The 15,466-nt window shown below is 38.2% G+C and overlaps 1 protein-coding gene across 1 annotated transcript in view; it reads left to right on the top strand.

The window, feature by feature from the left end:
• The window catches only part of nphp4 (nephronophthisis 4), a 360,146-nt gene that overhangs the window by 97,636 nt on the left and 247,044 nt on the right, over positions 1-15,466 (top strand). The window contains exon 5 of the mRNA XM_030138849.1: positions 5,478-5,629. Within this exon, the coding sequence (XP_029994709.1) occupies positions 5,478-5,629 (152 nt within the window). The remainder of the gene's footprint in view (positions 1-5,477; positions 5,630-15,466) is intronic.

The raw sequence follows: 15,466 nt of genomic DNA, 5'->3' as shown, positions 1-15,466 counted from the left end.
ATTAAATACTATATATTGATTTATTTTTCTGCTCTAATTTGATTTTATTTTTGTAAATCCAGGTCAGTCCTAATCATACAGATCAAATGTTAGAAATAGTGCGTTTTATGCACACTTGGCAGACAGATGCTAGTCTGGTCATTTTCTTTTGTTTAGAATGTGCACATTTGAGTTGGTGGACAGAATTTTAAAGATCATGCAAAAATGAACAACTTTTGAATTCTAACCTTATTTAAATTGTGAAAAATAATATGAAGTTTTTTAACACGAAGTGCAAAGTGTGCATAAAAGGCACACCTGGATACCAGAGGGTTAATCCCATTTTAAATAGTATTTTAATTGTTTTGCACTGTAAAGCACTTTGTGACTCCCTGTCTGTGAAAACTACGTTATAAATACACGTACCTACTTATCGTCATAAAAGGTGGTAGAGGGCTCATAACAGCGTTCAGTGTTGGTCTTGAACATATTCCAAAATAATACTTTAGAAAACAGTGTGGCATGAATTGAAAATATAGCAGAAGATAAATGGACTCAAGGGGAGGTAGAAAGCTATTTTCCAAAAAAGTTTCTACTTCACAAACAGTTAAGTGACATGACAGATGATGGAGTTCCTCAGTGTTCACTGGAGCCATGTGCCTTTGAGTTTTCCTTCACTCTTTTTTTTTTCTCTTCTTCTTATTTTGTTTGAGTTCAAGCTTAATCTCCACTGAACAGTAGGATTCAGGTTAGATCATCAGATTTGAGGATTTAATCACTAGAATTCAAAGCTTGTTATACTGTCATTTCATTCTTAACTCCAGAGAAGATGAAAGAACACCAGAGGAGTAACGAGGTGTATGAATGAACCAACAGCAGAGCCTGTAATTGGCCCTAAAACCACAGCAGAGCTGTGGTGAAACCACAGACACACAAGAGCACAGCACGTCTGTGTTGTGTCTGTGCTCATCCTCATCAGTCTGCACCGACTGCAGCGGAGTGTGTTTCTGCTGATATTCCACATCCGACATCAGACTGTCATTTGGAACAGTTAACCACTTCCTGTTTAGCTGGGACACACAGCACTTCTGTTGGCTTTTTGACAATGTTCCGTAGGGCTTTTCTCCTCAGATCAGTGTTATTTAAACCAGTTCATCTCCAACATGATAATAGCCCCCAGAAAAAAAATCAACAAAATCTGTCAACGTCTGACCCCCCCCACCACCACAAAGTATGAAGGGCCTGTCAAAAACATCAAAAACGTTTATTTGATCTTAAAATCCCCTTATTTTCACTTCTATATCAGCTGATACAATAACCTATGAAGCTGATATTACAGGGACGCTGGAAAATACCAGAAAAAGCCGTTTGTGGACACTTCAGACCTCAGTATCTGTGATTTTCTGGGTTAAAATGAACTTTTTTTTTCCTTTGCGGTGGGGGAGGTCAAACGTTGATGGATTTTGCTGAAATTTTTTTTTGGGGGGGGGCTGTTATCATGTTGGAGATGAACTGGTTTAAATAACACTGATCTGAAGAGAAAAGGGATTTTGGAGACGCCCTAAGTTCTGTCACCAAACTTCACTACTTGCATGAGCTGAGACCAAAAACCTGCAATCATGTGAAAGCGCTTTGGCTTCAACAGAACATGTAGAGGAAAACAAGAGCTGCCTTCTTCCTTTTTCTCCCCCTTCACTCTCTCCTTCTCTCCTCCCCCTTTCTTCTCCTTCCCCCTGTTCCTTCATGTCAGGTCCACCATCCAAATGTGCTTCAACCAAACTCCAAATAAAGACAGTCCAATATCAAGGGGAGCCTCATATACTTTATGAAGTTTTCTTTGGCAAAGCAAATTTGTTCAGCACAAAAAGCCTGCCAGGCTACCATTCTACTGTTAGGATGCTGAAGGAGACAAGTTTAAAAGAAAAAGAAAAAAAAAGGACTTCAGACAACTGTTATATCAAGTAATCCAGATCTGGATTTTACTCCAGCAGTAGAGATTCTCCTAAGGAGATGGTTGATGTTTGAGCTGCATAATTCACTTGTTTATATATACATATATATATATATATATATATATATATATATATGTATGTGTGTACAGGGTGACCCAAAAAAACGGGAATTTTTGAAGTGCGTATTGGCAGACATGAGCAAGTGGCAGCACTGCGAGACAGTGACCTTGAGCAAGTAAACACACCCCCATTTTAGTAAGCATGGATCAGTGGAACGGGCAACAACGCGCGTTAGCCATAAAAATGTTTTATAAAAACGGTGATAGTTTGACAGCTGCGCAGAGGGAGTTCCGACGTTTTTACAACTTAGGACGTCATGGTGCTGTTCCATCAAAACACGCGATAAAATGTTGGATTAATAACTTTGAAGAGACTGGATCTGCCCTAAAGAAGAAACCAACAAGACGACCAAGAAGTGCTCGTACTCCACAGAACACTGATGTTGTGTGCGAGTCTGTCTTACGGAGCCCACGGCGTTCAATTCATGAGAACGCAGCTGCGGAGCACAGAGAATTCAGGATGAAATTCACAGTATCCCAGCTGAGATGTTGCAGCGGTCAATGAGGAATCTCAACAGCAGATTTCAAGAATGCATTTGTACAGGAGGACGCCATCTACAGGAAGGAATTTTAAAAAAAATGAAAATTCCATCATTGTTTCTTAAATGGCATGTTTTAAGGTTTCAGTTACTATGAATGAAATACTTTTCTTCCATCACTCTTGGTTTTATTGGATTGTTAAAAAGTTCCTGTTTTTTTGTGTCACCCTGTATGTGTGTGTGTGTGTGTATATATATATATATATATATATATATATATATATATATATATATATATATATATATATATATATATAATTATTTATTTATATATAAATAAAAATCTGTTGCAAACAGACAGTTTTGTCTTATTTCCACAGTAAAAAATCTTCATCTTAAATTTCCTTCAGACTTTCATGGTCTCCAGAGGACAAATTCTACTGACTTTGGTGATCATAAAATGATTTATCATTTTACTCTTCTTTGTGTTTTTTGTTTGTTTTTTTCCGCTCAGACTGAGAACTATTGAATGTTTGCTCTAAAATGCTATAAATTAAGTTCCGGCGTTCATGTTCCCCTCAGGATAATAACTTTTCATTTAGCTCCACAATCCCATTAAAATTTAAATGTGTCCAATAACAAATACCTGCAGAAGTCCTTCCCTGCTGTCAGTGGATCAGTGTGAGCACGCTGACATTAACATTTGGCTCACAGCACTGCTGCGCTCCACTCCCACTGAGCTGCTAGCATGGCTTGTTTTTGCTTGAAGCAAAACATCATCATATTATTTTCCTACATTTGAATTCACTTAACAGTTTAACGGCATCCAACAAGTTTGTCTTTATTGCAACATTTTTTTTTTTTTTTTAATCTTATGGTCTGTGAAGATCTGTGAGTAAATGCTAAAGTAACCAGGACCATGAATGTTCCATTTGTGGTTCAAAGCTGTTCTAGAATGAACTACAGGTAACATCAGCTTCATCATTTGCTCATCAGTCTGCATGAACTGGTGCTCTCAAAACAAACACGACCGTGAACACTGGCTTTTTTTTCGGTTCCCAAACGCTGCAGCTCTCTTCCCTTCTGGCTCCTGTCAGTAATAGGGTCAGGCTTTGAGCATGTGTGAACTGATCTAGTTCAGGTGATGTTTTAGCTCCACAGTAACACAGAAACTAGAAGATGCCCTCATTTGACTGAAGTCTGAAAGAATGAAACACATGTTGTGGCTGTGCACTTGTTCTGTTACAAACCTACTGTTCAGCCTACAGCGTCTGGAGTTTCCCTCAGGGTTTGGGTTCCATTAAAGACTACATGTTAACAGATGAACACTTTAAGCAACTGGTGTTGAAGTGGATGACACTGATCAGGACTTCACAGACTTCTCTGCTTCAACAGTCAGAAGGATCTAGAGCGGGGCTTCAAACTCATGTTAGTTCAGGGGCCATATTTAGCCCAATCTGATCTGCAGTGGGCCCAACCAGTCAAATAATAACAGAATTATATAGAAATAATGCCAACTCCAAACATTTCAATGTGTTTTATAGAGAAAAAAGTAAAATTACATCATGAAAATGTTTACATCTACAAACTATCCTTTAAAACAATGTGAATAACATGAACAAACTGAAAAAATACATGCAATTTTAATAATATGCTTCAGTTGATCATGTACAGATATTATGTTGTTAAAATTGCACTTACTTCTCTTAACATATTTCAGGTTGTTCATATTTGTTCAGCTTATTCACAGTTTTTGCAAAATTATACTTTGTTTTAGTGTAAATACATGAAAATGTTTAGATTTACAAAGAGAAACATTTGGAATTGCCCATAAGTAGCTGAGATAGGCTCCAGCGACCCCCATGACCCTAGAGAAGATAAAGCAAGTTTGGAAAATGAATGAATGAGTATTTATAGGTTATGACAATTAAATAAATAAATAAATAAATAAATAAATAAATAAATAAATAAATAAATAAGATAAGATAAGATAAGATAAGATAAGATAAGATAAGAGAAATAAAAAATGTGAATAACATGAACAACCATGAAAAAACTGACACTTATTAAGAAAAATCAGTGCAATTTTAACTCTGTTTTGCCTCTGCTTATCATTTGTAAATGTGCATTAAAACTTACAGATCACAGTGGATCTGCAAACTGACTAAATATCTGAGTAACTGGCAGAAAATTAGTAAAATCGCACTTACTTCACTCCACACATTTCTAGTTTTTCATATATTTTTTGTGAAAGGCTAGTTTGTAAATGTACACATTTTCATGTAATTTCACTTTTTTTTTTTCACACTAAAAAAGAGGAAAAATTTGGAATTGTCATTATTTGTAGGTTTTTATGGTAGTATTTGACTGATCTGACCCACTGGGTCATTTTGGGTAATTTTATCTCATTTTATTTATTTATTTTTTTTTACAGTATTAAATTTTAAATTAACAGTTTAGTCTCATAAATAGAAAAGAAATATTTGTGAAATTACATTTGCAAATGTATTTTAACTGTATTTTTATGTGAAAAAAGAAAAAAAAATCTTTTAAAAAATGGAAATTTTATGGTTTTTCACAGTTAGTTTTTTCATGTTATTTTCCATTCGACATGTAAAATCATAGTCTGTTTTTGTCATTTCATTGATATTTTCCTGTATCTGAAAAATACAGGAAAAATCTGTCAAATAAACAGTGAAAATTCTTTTAAATTAGATTTTTTTTTTTACAGTGTAACATCATCACATGAACAGATGAGTGTAGGATCCAAAGATCTGTTTTTCAGTGAAATGATGATGCAATAACAATGCATTTCATTTTTTGGGAAATAATGGCATGCAGGGAAGCATCAGATCCTTCTTCAACCTGTTAAATTTCCATTTGACAGTTTGACTGTAAACTCTTTCCTAAAATAACTCCTGTCCCGTGTTGGTCTGCTCTTTGTGCAGGCCTGCTCAGCTGTCAGCAGCATCGCTCACCTAGAGATGGATGTTCAGCCGGATGTGTCACCTTCAGCTCAGGACGATGGAGACCAGCTCCAGGAGTTGGCCTTCACCCCCGTCCATGCCCCCGTCATCACTCTGAGGATGAATGTGCCCAGGTGAGCTGCACACAAAGAACAAGGCCTCAGACAAAGTCAAAAGGTCCAAAGAAAACAAACAGGATCCAGACAAAGAAAGACGAACACGGGTTTCAGTTGGACAGAAAACAGTAAAACAGTAAAAATCCGACCAACGTCCCTGCATCTTAGCGGCCAAATTCAAAGCTTTGGGAAATGTATCCAGATCCATTTCTTCTCCCCCAGTTCTGTGTATTTATTCTATTACAGAAATAGTCCATGTTTTGCTCATATTCAATCAGATCTGTAAAAAATTCAAATTCACACTTGATATCATTGATACTGATTTATTGGATCAATCCACTTCCTATCTGTTATAATGGGAACATTTTTCAAAGTCGCACCAAATCCAGAATCAGATCCAGATCCAAATAATTTCAATCCCTTGTGTTGACATCATCATACAGAAGCTGTATACCAAGTTTGAAGTCAGTCAGAACTGGAGTTTGGGAGAAAAAGACGATTGAAAGTTTTGTAACGGACGACAGACGATGACAGACGACGATGACAGACGACGATGACAGACGACGGACGATGACAGACGACGATGACAGACGACGATGACAGACGACGACAGACGGTGACAGACGGCCTGTTGGCCGGTAAGCTAAAACCTGCACATGAATGCCCCTTCACATTGTATTTTCCAGGAGCTGGAGCTGAAATAACCTTTGACCTTTTCAACATGATGTGATGTAATGAGGGATTCAGTGCAAATGATAAAAATACTTTTCTTAACGTCCTGCTGCTGTTAGCTGATGATTCTGCACATTTATAGTACACACAGTTTGCAAAAAAAATACTGTAGCAGATGAATGAACACGTCCAAAACTGTTTTACCAAGCAGCAGGTCACTATCAATTGTGTGTCGGCCATTTTTCATGTTGCTATGACAACAAAAGCACTTGAACACAATGCACTTGTAATTTCAAATTCACATCACCTTCCCACTGACATGTGAAGGCGGCATTAGGGTAAAGACGAGCAGCAGAAACCTTAGCTCAGCCTTGTGGGAGACTGGAGTGTTTGTTCCATATTTGGAGGTGTGGTGGGTCCAGTTTCCACCAACTGGACCACAGCTCCTCTGGTGGAGTTTGTGTGTTCTCAACATATCATGTAGCTTTGCTCCAGGTCTTCCAGTTTCAGCCCATCATAAAAACCCTGTATGCAGCTGAGCACACGTCAGAGCTGGTTTAGATCTGCAGTCTGAGCCCAGTCCCCCCTCCTTGGATGGGTTAAATGCAGGGGCTGAATTTCCCTCTGGGACAATAAAACCGTGCTTTAGTCTGGTCTGAAAGGGTGCGTGGTAAATGTGGGGTCTGCTACTGCACATCTGCAGCAAGATTCCACTAAAGTAACTGCACCAAGTAAAGCGTAGCAATACGCTCTATAACACGACACCAGCAGAAACATGGAGAAAGCTGCACAGTCGAGATAAAAGGCTTGAATACTTGTGTTACCACAAGTATGTCCTGTGTGGCAGGTCAGGGATTAGTCTGAACCAAGGTTATTATCGTTAACAAAAACTAACGAAATGATGAAAACTAGAATTGTAAAAACATTTTCATTAACTGAAATAAATACAAACTAATTAAAAGAAAATTCCACTAAATTTAAGGGTTTTTTTAAATTTAATTTTTTTTTTTTCAGGTCTGGTTTTTTGATAGTTTATAAAAGTAAGTATTTTTATAATTTAATGTTTTGGGGTTTTTTGCACTAAAACAAAGACAAAAATTGTCAGTTGTCATTATTTATCGGTTATTCTGTTATCATTTTACTAGTCTGGCCCAGTTCAGATCAAATCAGGCTGAATGTGGAACCTGAAAGGACAGGAGTTTGAGATCCCTGATGTGGATTCACCTACTGACAGATTTACTGTCCACTTCTGCATCTGTTTTTGGAAAAGGGCGGGGCACACACACCACTCTGACCAATCAGAGGTCTGCAGTGTTTACACAGTGTCACCTTTAGGATCTGGTCCCCAGTCCTGGAACCTCAGCGGAGGTGAGACCAAAAAACTAGGACCAGGTACCAGATTCAAAAAACTAGGACTAGGTACCAGATTCAAAAAACTAGGACCAGGTACCAGATTAAAAAAACTAGGACCAGGTACCAGATTAAAAAAACTAGGACCAGGTACCAGATTAAAAAAACTAGTACCAGGTACCAGATTCAAAAAACTAGGACCAGGTACCAGATTAAAAAAACTAGGACCAGGTACCAGATTAAAAAAACTAGGACTAGGTACCAGATTCAAAAAACTAGGACCAGGTACCAGATTAAAAAAACTAGGACCAGGTACCAAATTCCAGGTTCTTTTTGTAATGGAAACGCAAAAAGGCCGAGTCGAGTCGAGTTGAGTCGGTACCATGTAGTGGAAACGCGGCACTAGTCTGTTCCTTCATTTTCTGGACCTGCTTTATCCTCACCAGTGGGGGGCGCTGGAGCCTATCCCAGCTACTTATGGGTGAAGGTGGGTCGTCAGTTCAAACAGAGACAAACAACCACTCTCACATTCACAATTTAGTCCACAGGTGTCAAACATGTGGCCCAGGGGCCAAATCTGGCCCACCAAAGGGTCCAGTTCAGCCCTGGGGATGAATGTGTGAAATGCAAAAATTACACTTTAGATATGAACAATCAGTGGTGTTAAAATCCTTTTAATTCAGTTCCACACACACACATCCAGTCCAATTAGATTTCCAGTGGGTCAGAACCAGTCAAATATGATCAGAATAACCTGTAAATAATGACAACCCCAAATTGTCTTTTTTTTTTCTTTTTTTTGGTGTAAAGAAGTAAAATTACATGAAAATGTTTCCATTACCAAACTATACGTTTACAAAAAATGTGAATAACCTGAACAAATATGAACAAATGGAAATGTCTGAAGAAAAGTAAATGCAGTTTTACCAATATTCTGCCTGTTATTAAATGTTTTGTGTGATTGTAACGCACATGTGTAAATAATAAACTGATAAACTGAGGCAGAATATTGTTAAAATTACATTTGTTTTTCTGAAGACAGTTCAAGTTGTTGAAGTTACAGTGGTCCCTCGTTTATCGTGGGGGTTACGTTCTAAAAATAACCCGCAATAGGCAAAATCTGCAAAGTAGTCCGCTTTATTTTTTACAATAATTCCATCTGTTTTCAGGCTGTAACAGCCCTCACCACACACTGTAGACACTCTTCTCAGACAGGCATGAACATTTTCTCACATTTCTCTCTTGCTGCGATGGTCTTGTTGCAGACAGTTCCAACCCTTTTTGCATCCTTGTTCAAACTTATTGCTGCTGTCGTCCTTCAGTTATTTTCCTCCTTCTTTATGTATCGAACCGTAGATTCATTTATTCCATAATGGCGCCCTACAGCTGCGTAACTCCTCCCTTCCTTCAGCGTGTCCAGAAGTCCAGCTGTTTGTGCGGTGGTTGTCATCTTCCTCTGCCTTTTGGGTGCGACCGCAGGTGCCGCTGTTGGCGCAGAACGTTTGGTCGACATTGTGGGTTTTGTCGGAGAAAACTGTCAAACATACAGCACTGCAGAGTCACACTGCTACAGATCCAACAGTTATGGAAATGTGGCAGAAGAACGCATTCTGTCCTGAACAGGAGACACGGCACGGAGGAGGGACTGACAATGGACTACAGTCCCTTAGCCAATCAGGACGCAGAACACAATGTGCGCTCATACGCTGTAAAAAAAGCATGCAAAATTGCACTAAAAAAAATCTGCGAAACAGCGAGGCCGCTAAAGGTGAACTGCGTTATAGTGAGGGACAAGTGTAATCAGATTTTTAAGGAAACTTTGTGGATGTTAACCTGATCATAATATAATCGTACTTTTTTCACTCTTATTATTTGACTGGTCCAGTCCGCTGCAGATCAAACTGGGCTGAACGTGGAACTGAACTGACATGAGTTTGACAGCCCTGATTTAGATGAACCAATTAACCTATCAGTGCATGTGTTTGGATGGTGGGAGGAGCCAGAGTACCCGAACAGGACCCACGCAGACACAGGGAAAACATGCAAACTGCACACAGAAAGGTCCGACCGGTGTTGGAATTGAACCCAGGACCTTCTGTCTGAGAGGCACCAGGTCTATCCACTGCACCACCGTGTCACCCACATTAGTCCCAATAAGAATCACTATCATCCAGCGTGTTCTGTCAATGGACCTAGTGCCTTAGTTTGTATGAAGTACTTCATAAAACAGCAATGACTCACAGCATATTATTTTGAAAGATCTGAAGTTGAAGGATGAGAAAGAGTCAGTTTTATCATCTGTCCTCATCTCGGCATTAGTAAAATGATAGATTACACCATGAAATCCTTCTAACACTACACACATTAAGAAAACATAAATATATTAGATTAGACAACTCAGTAACAGATACTAATACCACACTTTGTCAGTACATTCTCATTAAATGTGTCACGTTATTCACTGATCAATGTGTGCCTGAAGCCAACCAGGCAAAGCCACGCTCACAGCCCGGCTCACAGACGCAGACAGACGGTGGAGACGGACCAGGAGGTGACCGCTTCAGACAGGAATGTACTTCAGCTAACACACACAACTGAACATGAGTGGAGCAGCAGTGGAAGGTGAAGCCCAGCCGGAGCAGAACAGCCGTGGCACACTAGGGCGTCCTGTTTTTGGGACTTCTTTTCTGATCCAGCTCTTAATTTGACAGGTTCATCCAGGGGTGTCAAACATGCGTCCTGGGGCCCAAATCCGGCCCACCAAAGGGTCCAGTCCGGCCCTGCAGGATGAATTTGTGAAATGCAGAAATTACACTAAGATATGAGCAATCCTTTTAGTTCAGGTTCCACATTCAGACCAATATGATCTGCAGTGGGTCAGACCAGTCAAATACAATCCGAATAACACAGAAATAATGACAACTCCAAATGGTTCTCTTTGTAAATGTAAATATTTTCATGTATTTACACTAAAACAAAGTTTAATTTCACAAAAAATGTGAATAACCTGAACTAATATGAACAACCTGAAATGTCTTAAGAGAAGTCAGTACAATTTTAACACTATTCTGTCTGTTATGAAATGTTTTGTGTGTTTGTAGATCCACTGTGATCTGTACGTTAGAATCAACATGTGGAAATGAGAAACTGAGGCAGAACAGTGTTCAAATTATACTTATTTTTCCAGTTTGTTCATGTTATTCACATCTTTTGAAAGGATAGCTTGTAGATGTAAACCTTTTCATGATGTAAATTTACTTTTTTCACTGTAAAACAAAAGTTTGGAGTTGACGTATAATAACATAATAATATATACATTTGACTGCTCTGGCCCTCTGCACATCAAATGTAGTTGAATGTGGTCCCTGGACCAAAATGAGTTTGACACCCCTGAGTTAATCTCTTATATTTTAGTAACTCCCCCCAAAAATTTCGGCCCAATCCATACAGTTTCAGACCCCCCCCCCCCCCCACCTCCATCTTTAGGGTGCCTGTCAGCCCAGTGCAGAAAACCCATTTTTAATGGAAAATCCTGCATTTGTGGGTTAGTTCTGCCATATCTGCTCATGCAAATGTCATATTAGAGGTTTTGGGGGATGGAACTGTCGTTTATGAAGGTCTCAGATCATGTACAGGTCAAAGGTCACATGATTTTAGACCAGGTCACAGTGATCTGTACCTTTGAAGGACTGTTCTGACCAAAGGAAGCTGAGTGGCTGAAGGGCCAATCACTTGGTCCCATTCATCTGCAGTTCCTCCTCTTCTCTTTCCTTCCCCAGGGGGCTTCACCTTCTTCTCTTCACTACTCTTGGGTGTTTGGCCTTTAGGATGACAGGGCAGATTTACTCTGAAAATGTGTGACCCTTGTCTGGAAACAGAACTGTGGTACCTGCTGAAGTGCATTAAAGGGAGGGTACCAGATGGGTACTGTAGGATCAGATGTTCTCCAGTCAAAGCCCTGAGTGCAGATCTGTGAAATCAGACTAAGACAGAAAGAAATCTGCAAAAACCTGGGACTGGAGCCATTTTACAGTGTCAAATGACCTTGACCTGGTCTAAAATCTAAATCTACAAGTATTATTATTATTATTATTATTATTATTATTATTATTATTATTATTATTATTAATAACATAAATACACATTCAGTAAAGTATTATGAATATTTTATGAAACCAATCAAATCATTAATTGTACCCATTTCTGCTTTTAAATATTCATAATAAATTGAGATTATAAATGCATTTTTTTATACCATACCATACCAACTTTATTTATAAAGCACTTTAAGAACTTTACAGCCGGCCAAAGTGCCGTACACCAAACATAAAACAAGGGATTCAATAAGTAAATAAAACTAGTGATAACACAGGGTGTAAAGCGGGCTAAGAACAACAAAATATTTAAATTATTAATATTTATTATTAAATTATTCGTCAGCTATCTCAACATGAACAAACTGTTACCACCAGAACATTCATCTGAATATGTTTAACTTGAAATCAGGTTTGAATAAACAAAACAAAGAAGTGAAGTTGTTTTTTTTTAGTTTAAAGGGTGTCACTGTTGCACTTCTGTTATTGTATTACAGCTGCACTTCCTGTTTTTACTTTGTTTATCAAATCACTTTGTTCTTTCCTCTTCTTCTCATTATTGTTCTTCTGTCTTCTTGTTCTTCTCCTCCTTCTCCTTCTTTTCCTCCTTCTTCTTATTTTTGTTTATAAGTTTATAAAAGGAAAAGATAAAGATTACATTACATGGCAAAAACTAAAAGAAATACAAGTAAAAGAAAACTAAAAACAGTGAGATAACTGAAGAAAACAATAGAAGATAAGTTTGGAGCATCAAAGCAAAGGGTAAAAAGACTCAAATAGATTCTAGAACCATGTAGAGCAGGGTTCTAAACTCCTGTTCTTTAAGGTTCCACATTCAGTCTGATCTGATCTGCAGTGGACCCAACCAGTCACATTTCATATTATTTTTCTGCATTACAATTTGAAGTTGTCACTATTTATAGGCATAATGTTAGGTGTGTTTTTTGTTTTTTTTTTGGATGATTTTTAGGTGTTTTTTGGGTGATTTTTAGATGGGTTTTTTTTTTAGTATTTTTGGGGTGATTTTTAGGTGTTTTTGGGGTAATTTTTGGGTGATTTTCAGGTGTGGTTTTTGGGGTGATTTTTGGGTGGTTTTGGGGTCATTTTTGGGTGATTTTTAGGTGGTTTTTTTTTTTGTTTTTGTTTTTTTGAGTAATTTTTAGGTGGTTTTAGGGTAATTTTTGGGTGAATTTGGGTGATTTTTGAGTAGTAACTTCTCATTAGTCCATGTGCATTCTGGATCAGATCTCCAAAGACACTAAACACTGAGGAACAGGAAGAAAAGAGTTCAAACTGGACTGAATTTAATACAGACATTTCAGGTTGGACACATTTGTTCAGGTTAGTCACATTTTATTTGGTACAGGAGAGTTTGGAAATGGAAATATTTTCATTATTTAATGTTATTTTTTTACACTAAAACAAAGACAAACATTTGTAGTTGTCATTATTTACAGACATAATGTAATATTATTTTTCCCATCAAACCCAGTAGTAAATCTGCAGTCGTTCTTTTGTGTGGGTTCTTCTGCTGTTATTTTTTGACTGGAACCTTTTTCTAACCTATATTGGAACCTTTGGGGGTGGGTGGGGGGGGGGGGGGTGCATTTGGACCCCAGGACTCATGTTTGACAGCCCTGCTGTAGCATATCAATACTTCTTCCCAATAGCGCCCCCTGTTTCCCCTGAAACAGAGTTTGGACAATGCTGCAGGAATCGTCTGAGGAGCAGAAAAATAAAACCACCATTCCTGGTCCTTTCCCAGTGTCATAGAGCTGCTCCAGCGGCTGCAGGTCTGGAACCCTCTTATCATTTCTCATTAAAGCCGTGGGATTGGGTCGTAACAGCAGCGTAAACAGACACAGGTCAAATATGGACTTCCATTAAATGAACTGATGAGGAACCTGAAGGAATGGCTCATTTGATTACATAGACTTCATTTATGTGTGCAGTGATGATTTTTTTTTTTTTTTTTTTACACATCCTGAATCATTTGTAAACACATTTCCCTGGTGCTGTCTCACCTGCTGGCCACTCAATAACCACACTCATCTATTTAATATTAATGGATGGACACAGGTTCGACTTTACTTCTGATTAGCAATACATGACTTTGTCTTTCTTATAAATCCGCACCTAATTTATAGGAAAATATAAGAAATGAAAATGAGAAACTTTTTTTTTTTCTCAATAACACTGGTCTACAGTTTTTTAGAAATTATCTGGCTCAGATTAAATGTGCTAAATGTTACGTATTTTAATAAGATTAACAGGAAAACAAATGATAAAAGTGCTGGTTTGCTGATGTTTTCAAGGTATACACTGTAAAAAACAAAAAAAACAAAAAACAAAACAGTAATATTCCGGCAGCAGGGGCGCTGAAAAAATACTGTTAAATAACAGAAAACAACCATCTCGTAAAAATACGGTAATTTTCCATAATTCAAATACAGTTTTTTGCCCTAACTTTACATGAGATTTTGCATTTCTTTAATTTGACTTTTTAATGTTTAATACAGAATATTTACATGTATTAAAACAATCCAATTCCCTATATATATATATATATATATATATATATATATATATATATATATATATATATGTATATAATTTTCAGTGAGACTCAGTTGTCCAATCCACTGATAAAAACTGTATTTGGACAGTTTATCAGTGCTTATACATGTTATACATTCACAAAAATACATTTATTCAACATTTTTGTTGTGAAACCTCCTGTAATTACACAAGATATTTGTCAATGAACAAACAAGTCTGGTTCAACTGACAGAACTAATACTTTTGTTATGGTTAATTGTCAATAATTTTATCTGGTTTTATTATTATTATTTTTTTTTTTTTTTACAGTATTAAACTTTAAATTAACAGTTTAGTCTCATAAATAGAAAAGAAATATTTGTGAAATTATGATACATTTGCAAATGTATTTGAACTGTATTTTTCTGTGAAAAAAAGAAAGAAAAAAAATTATTGATCCATTGGATACAGTCAGTGTTTCCTGTGGAATTCATCTGGTGGTGGTGGTGTGAAATGGGGGGGGGCATGTGTGTGTTTTGCGGGTGGGTGGGTGGGGTTACTTGGCTGCACATGCACAGTATGGGTGGGGGATGTGTGTTTTACTTGGTAACCATGTGCATCACTTTCCATCCTCCTTCTATTTTTATAGGGGTACAGGGCGGTGCAGTCTGTGCCCCCCCCCGCCGCAGAAGTGAAAGTGGAACTTTTCGCTCTTTTATCTTTTCCTCCTGAAGCTTCTCAAATGCATTCCACACCTGTGTCCTGGATCAGGAGTCTGGAGGAGGTTCAACTTCTGTCTGAGTGAGCGTGGACTAGAACAACCTCCAGGAAAACCATCTGATACCGACCACACGTGTGTGTTTGTGTTTACACAGGGGGGCACCGCCCACAGACAGACGGGCCGTCTGTGTTTGGCTCCACCCACAAACAGACGGGCCGTCTGTGTTTGGCTCCTCCTCCATGTCCATACAGACATTCTAACTCATCAACACCATGATCCGGTTCAATGAGCGCCAGCTGCAGTGTCACAGCACAGACAAACTGTCAGCCTTCAGACAGGTGTGGACAGGTGGACAGGTGTGGACAGGTGGACAGGTGTGGACAGGTGTGGACAGGTGTGGACAGGTGTGGACAGGTGGACAGGTAGACAGGTGTGGACAGGTGTGGACAGGTGAACAGGTGTGGACAGGTGTGGACAGGT

This window comes from Sphaeramia orbicularis, chromosome 7, assembly GCF_902148855.1.
Source record: "Sphaeramia orbicularis chromosome 7, fSphaOr1.1, whole genome shotgun sequence".
Taxonomy (NCBI): domain Eukaryota; kingdom Metazoa; phylum Chordata; class Actinopteri; order Kurtiformes; family Apogonidae; genus Sphaeramia; species Sphaeramia orbicularis.
Note: the sequence above shows the minus strand (reverse complement) of the source record. Positions and strands in the feature narration are given on the sequence as shown.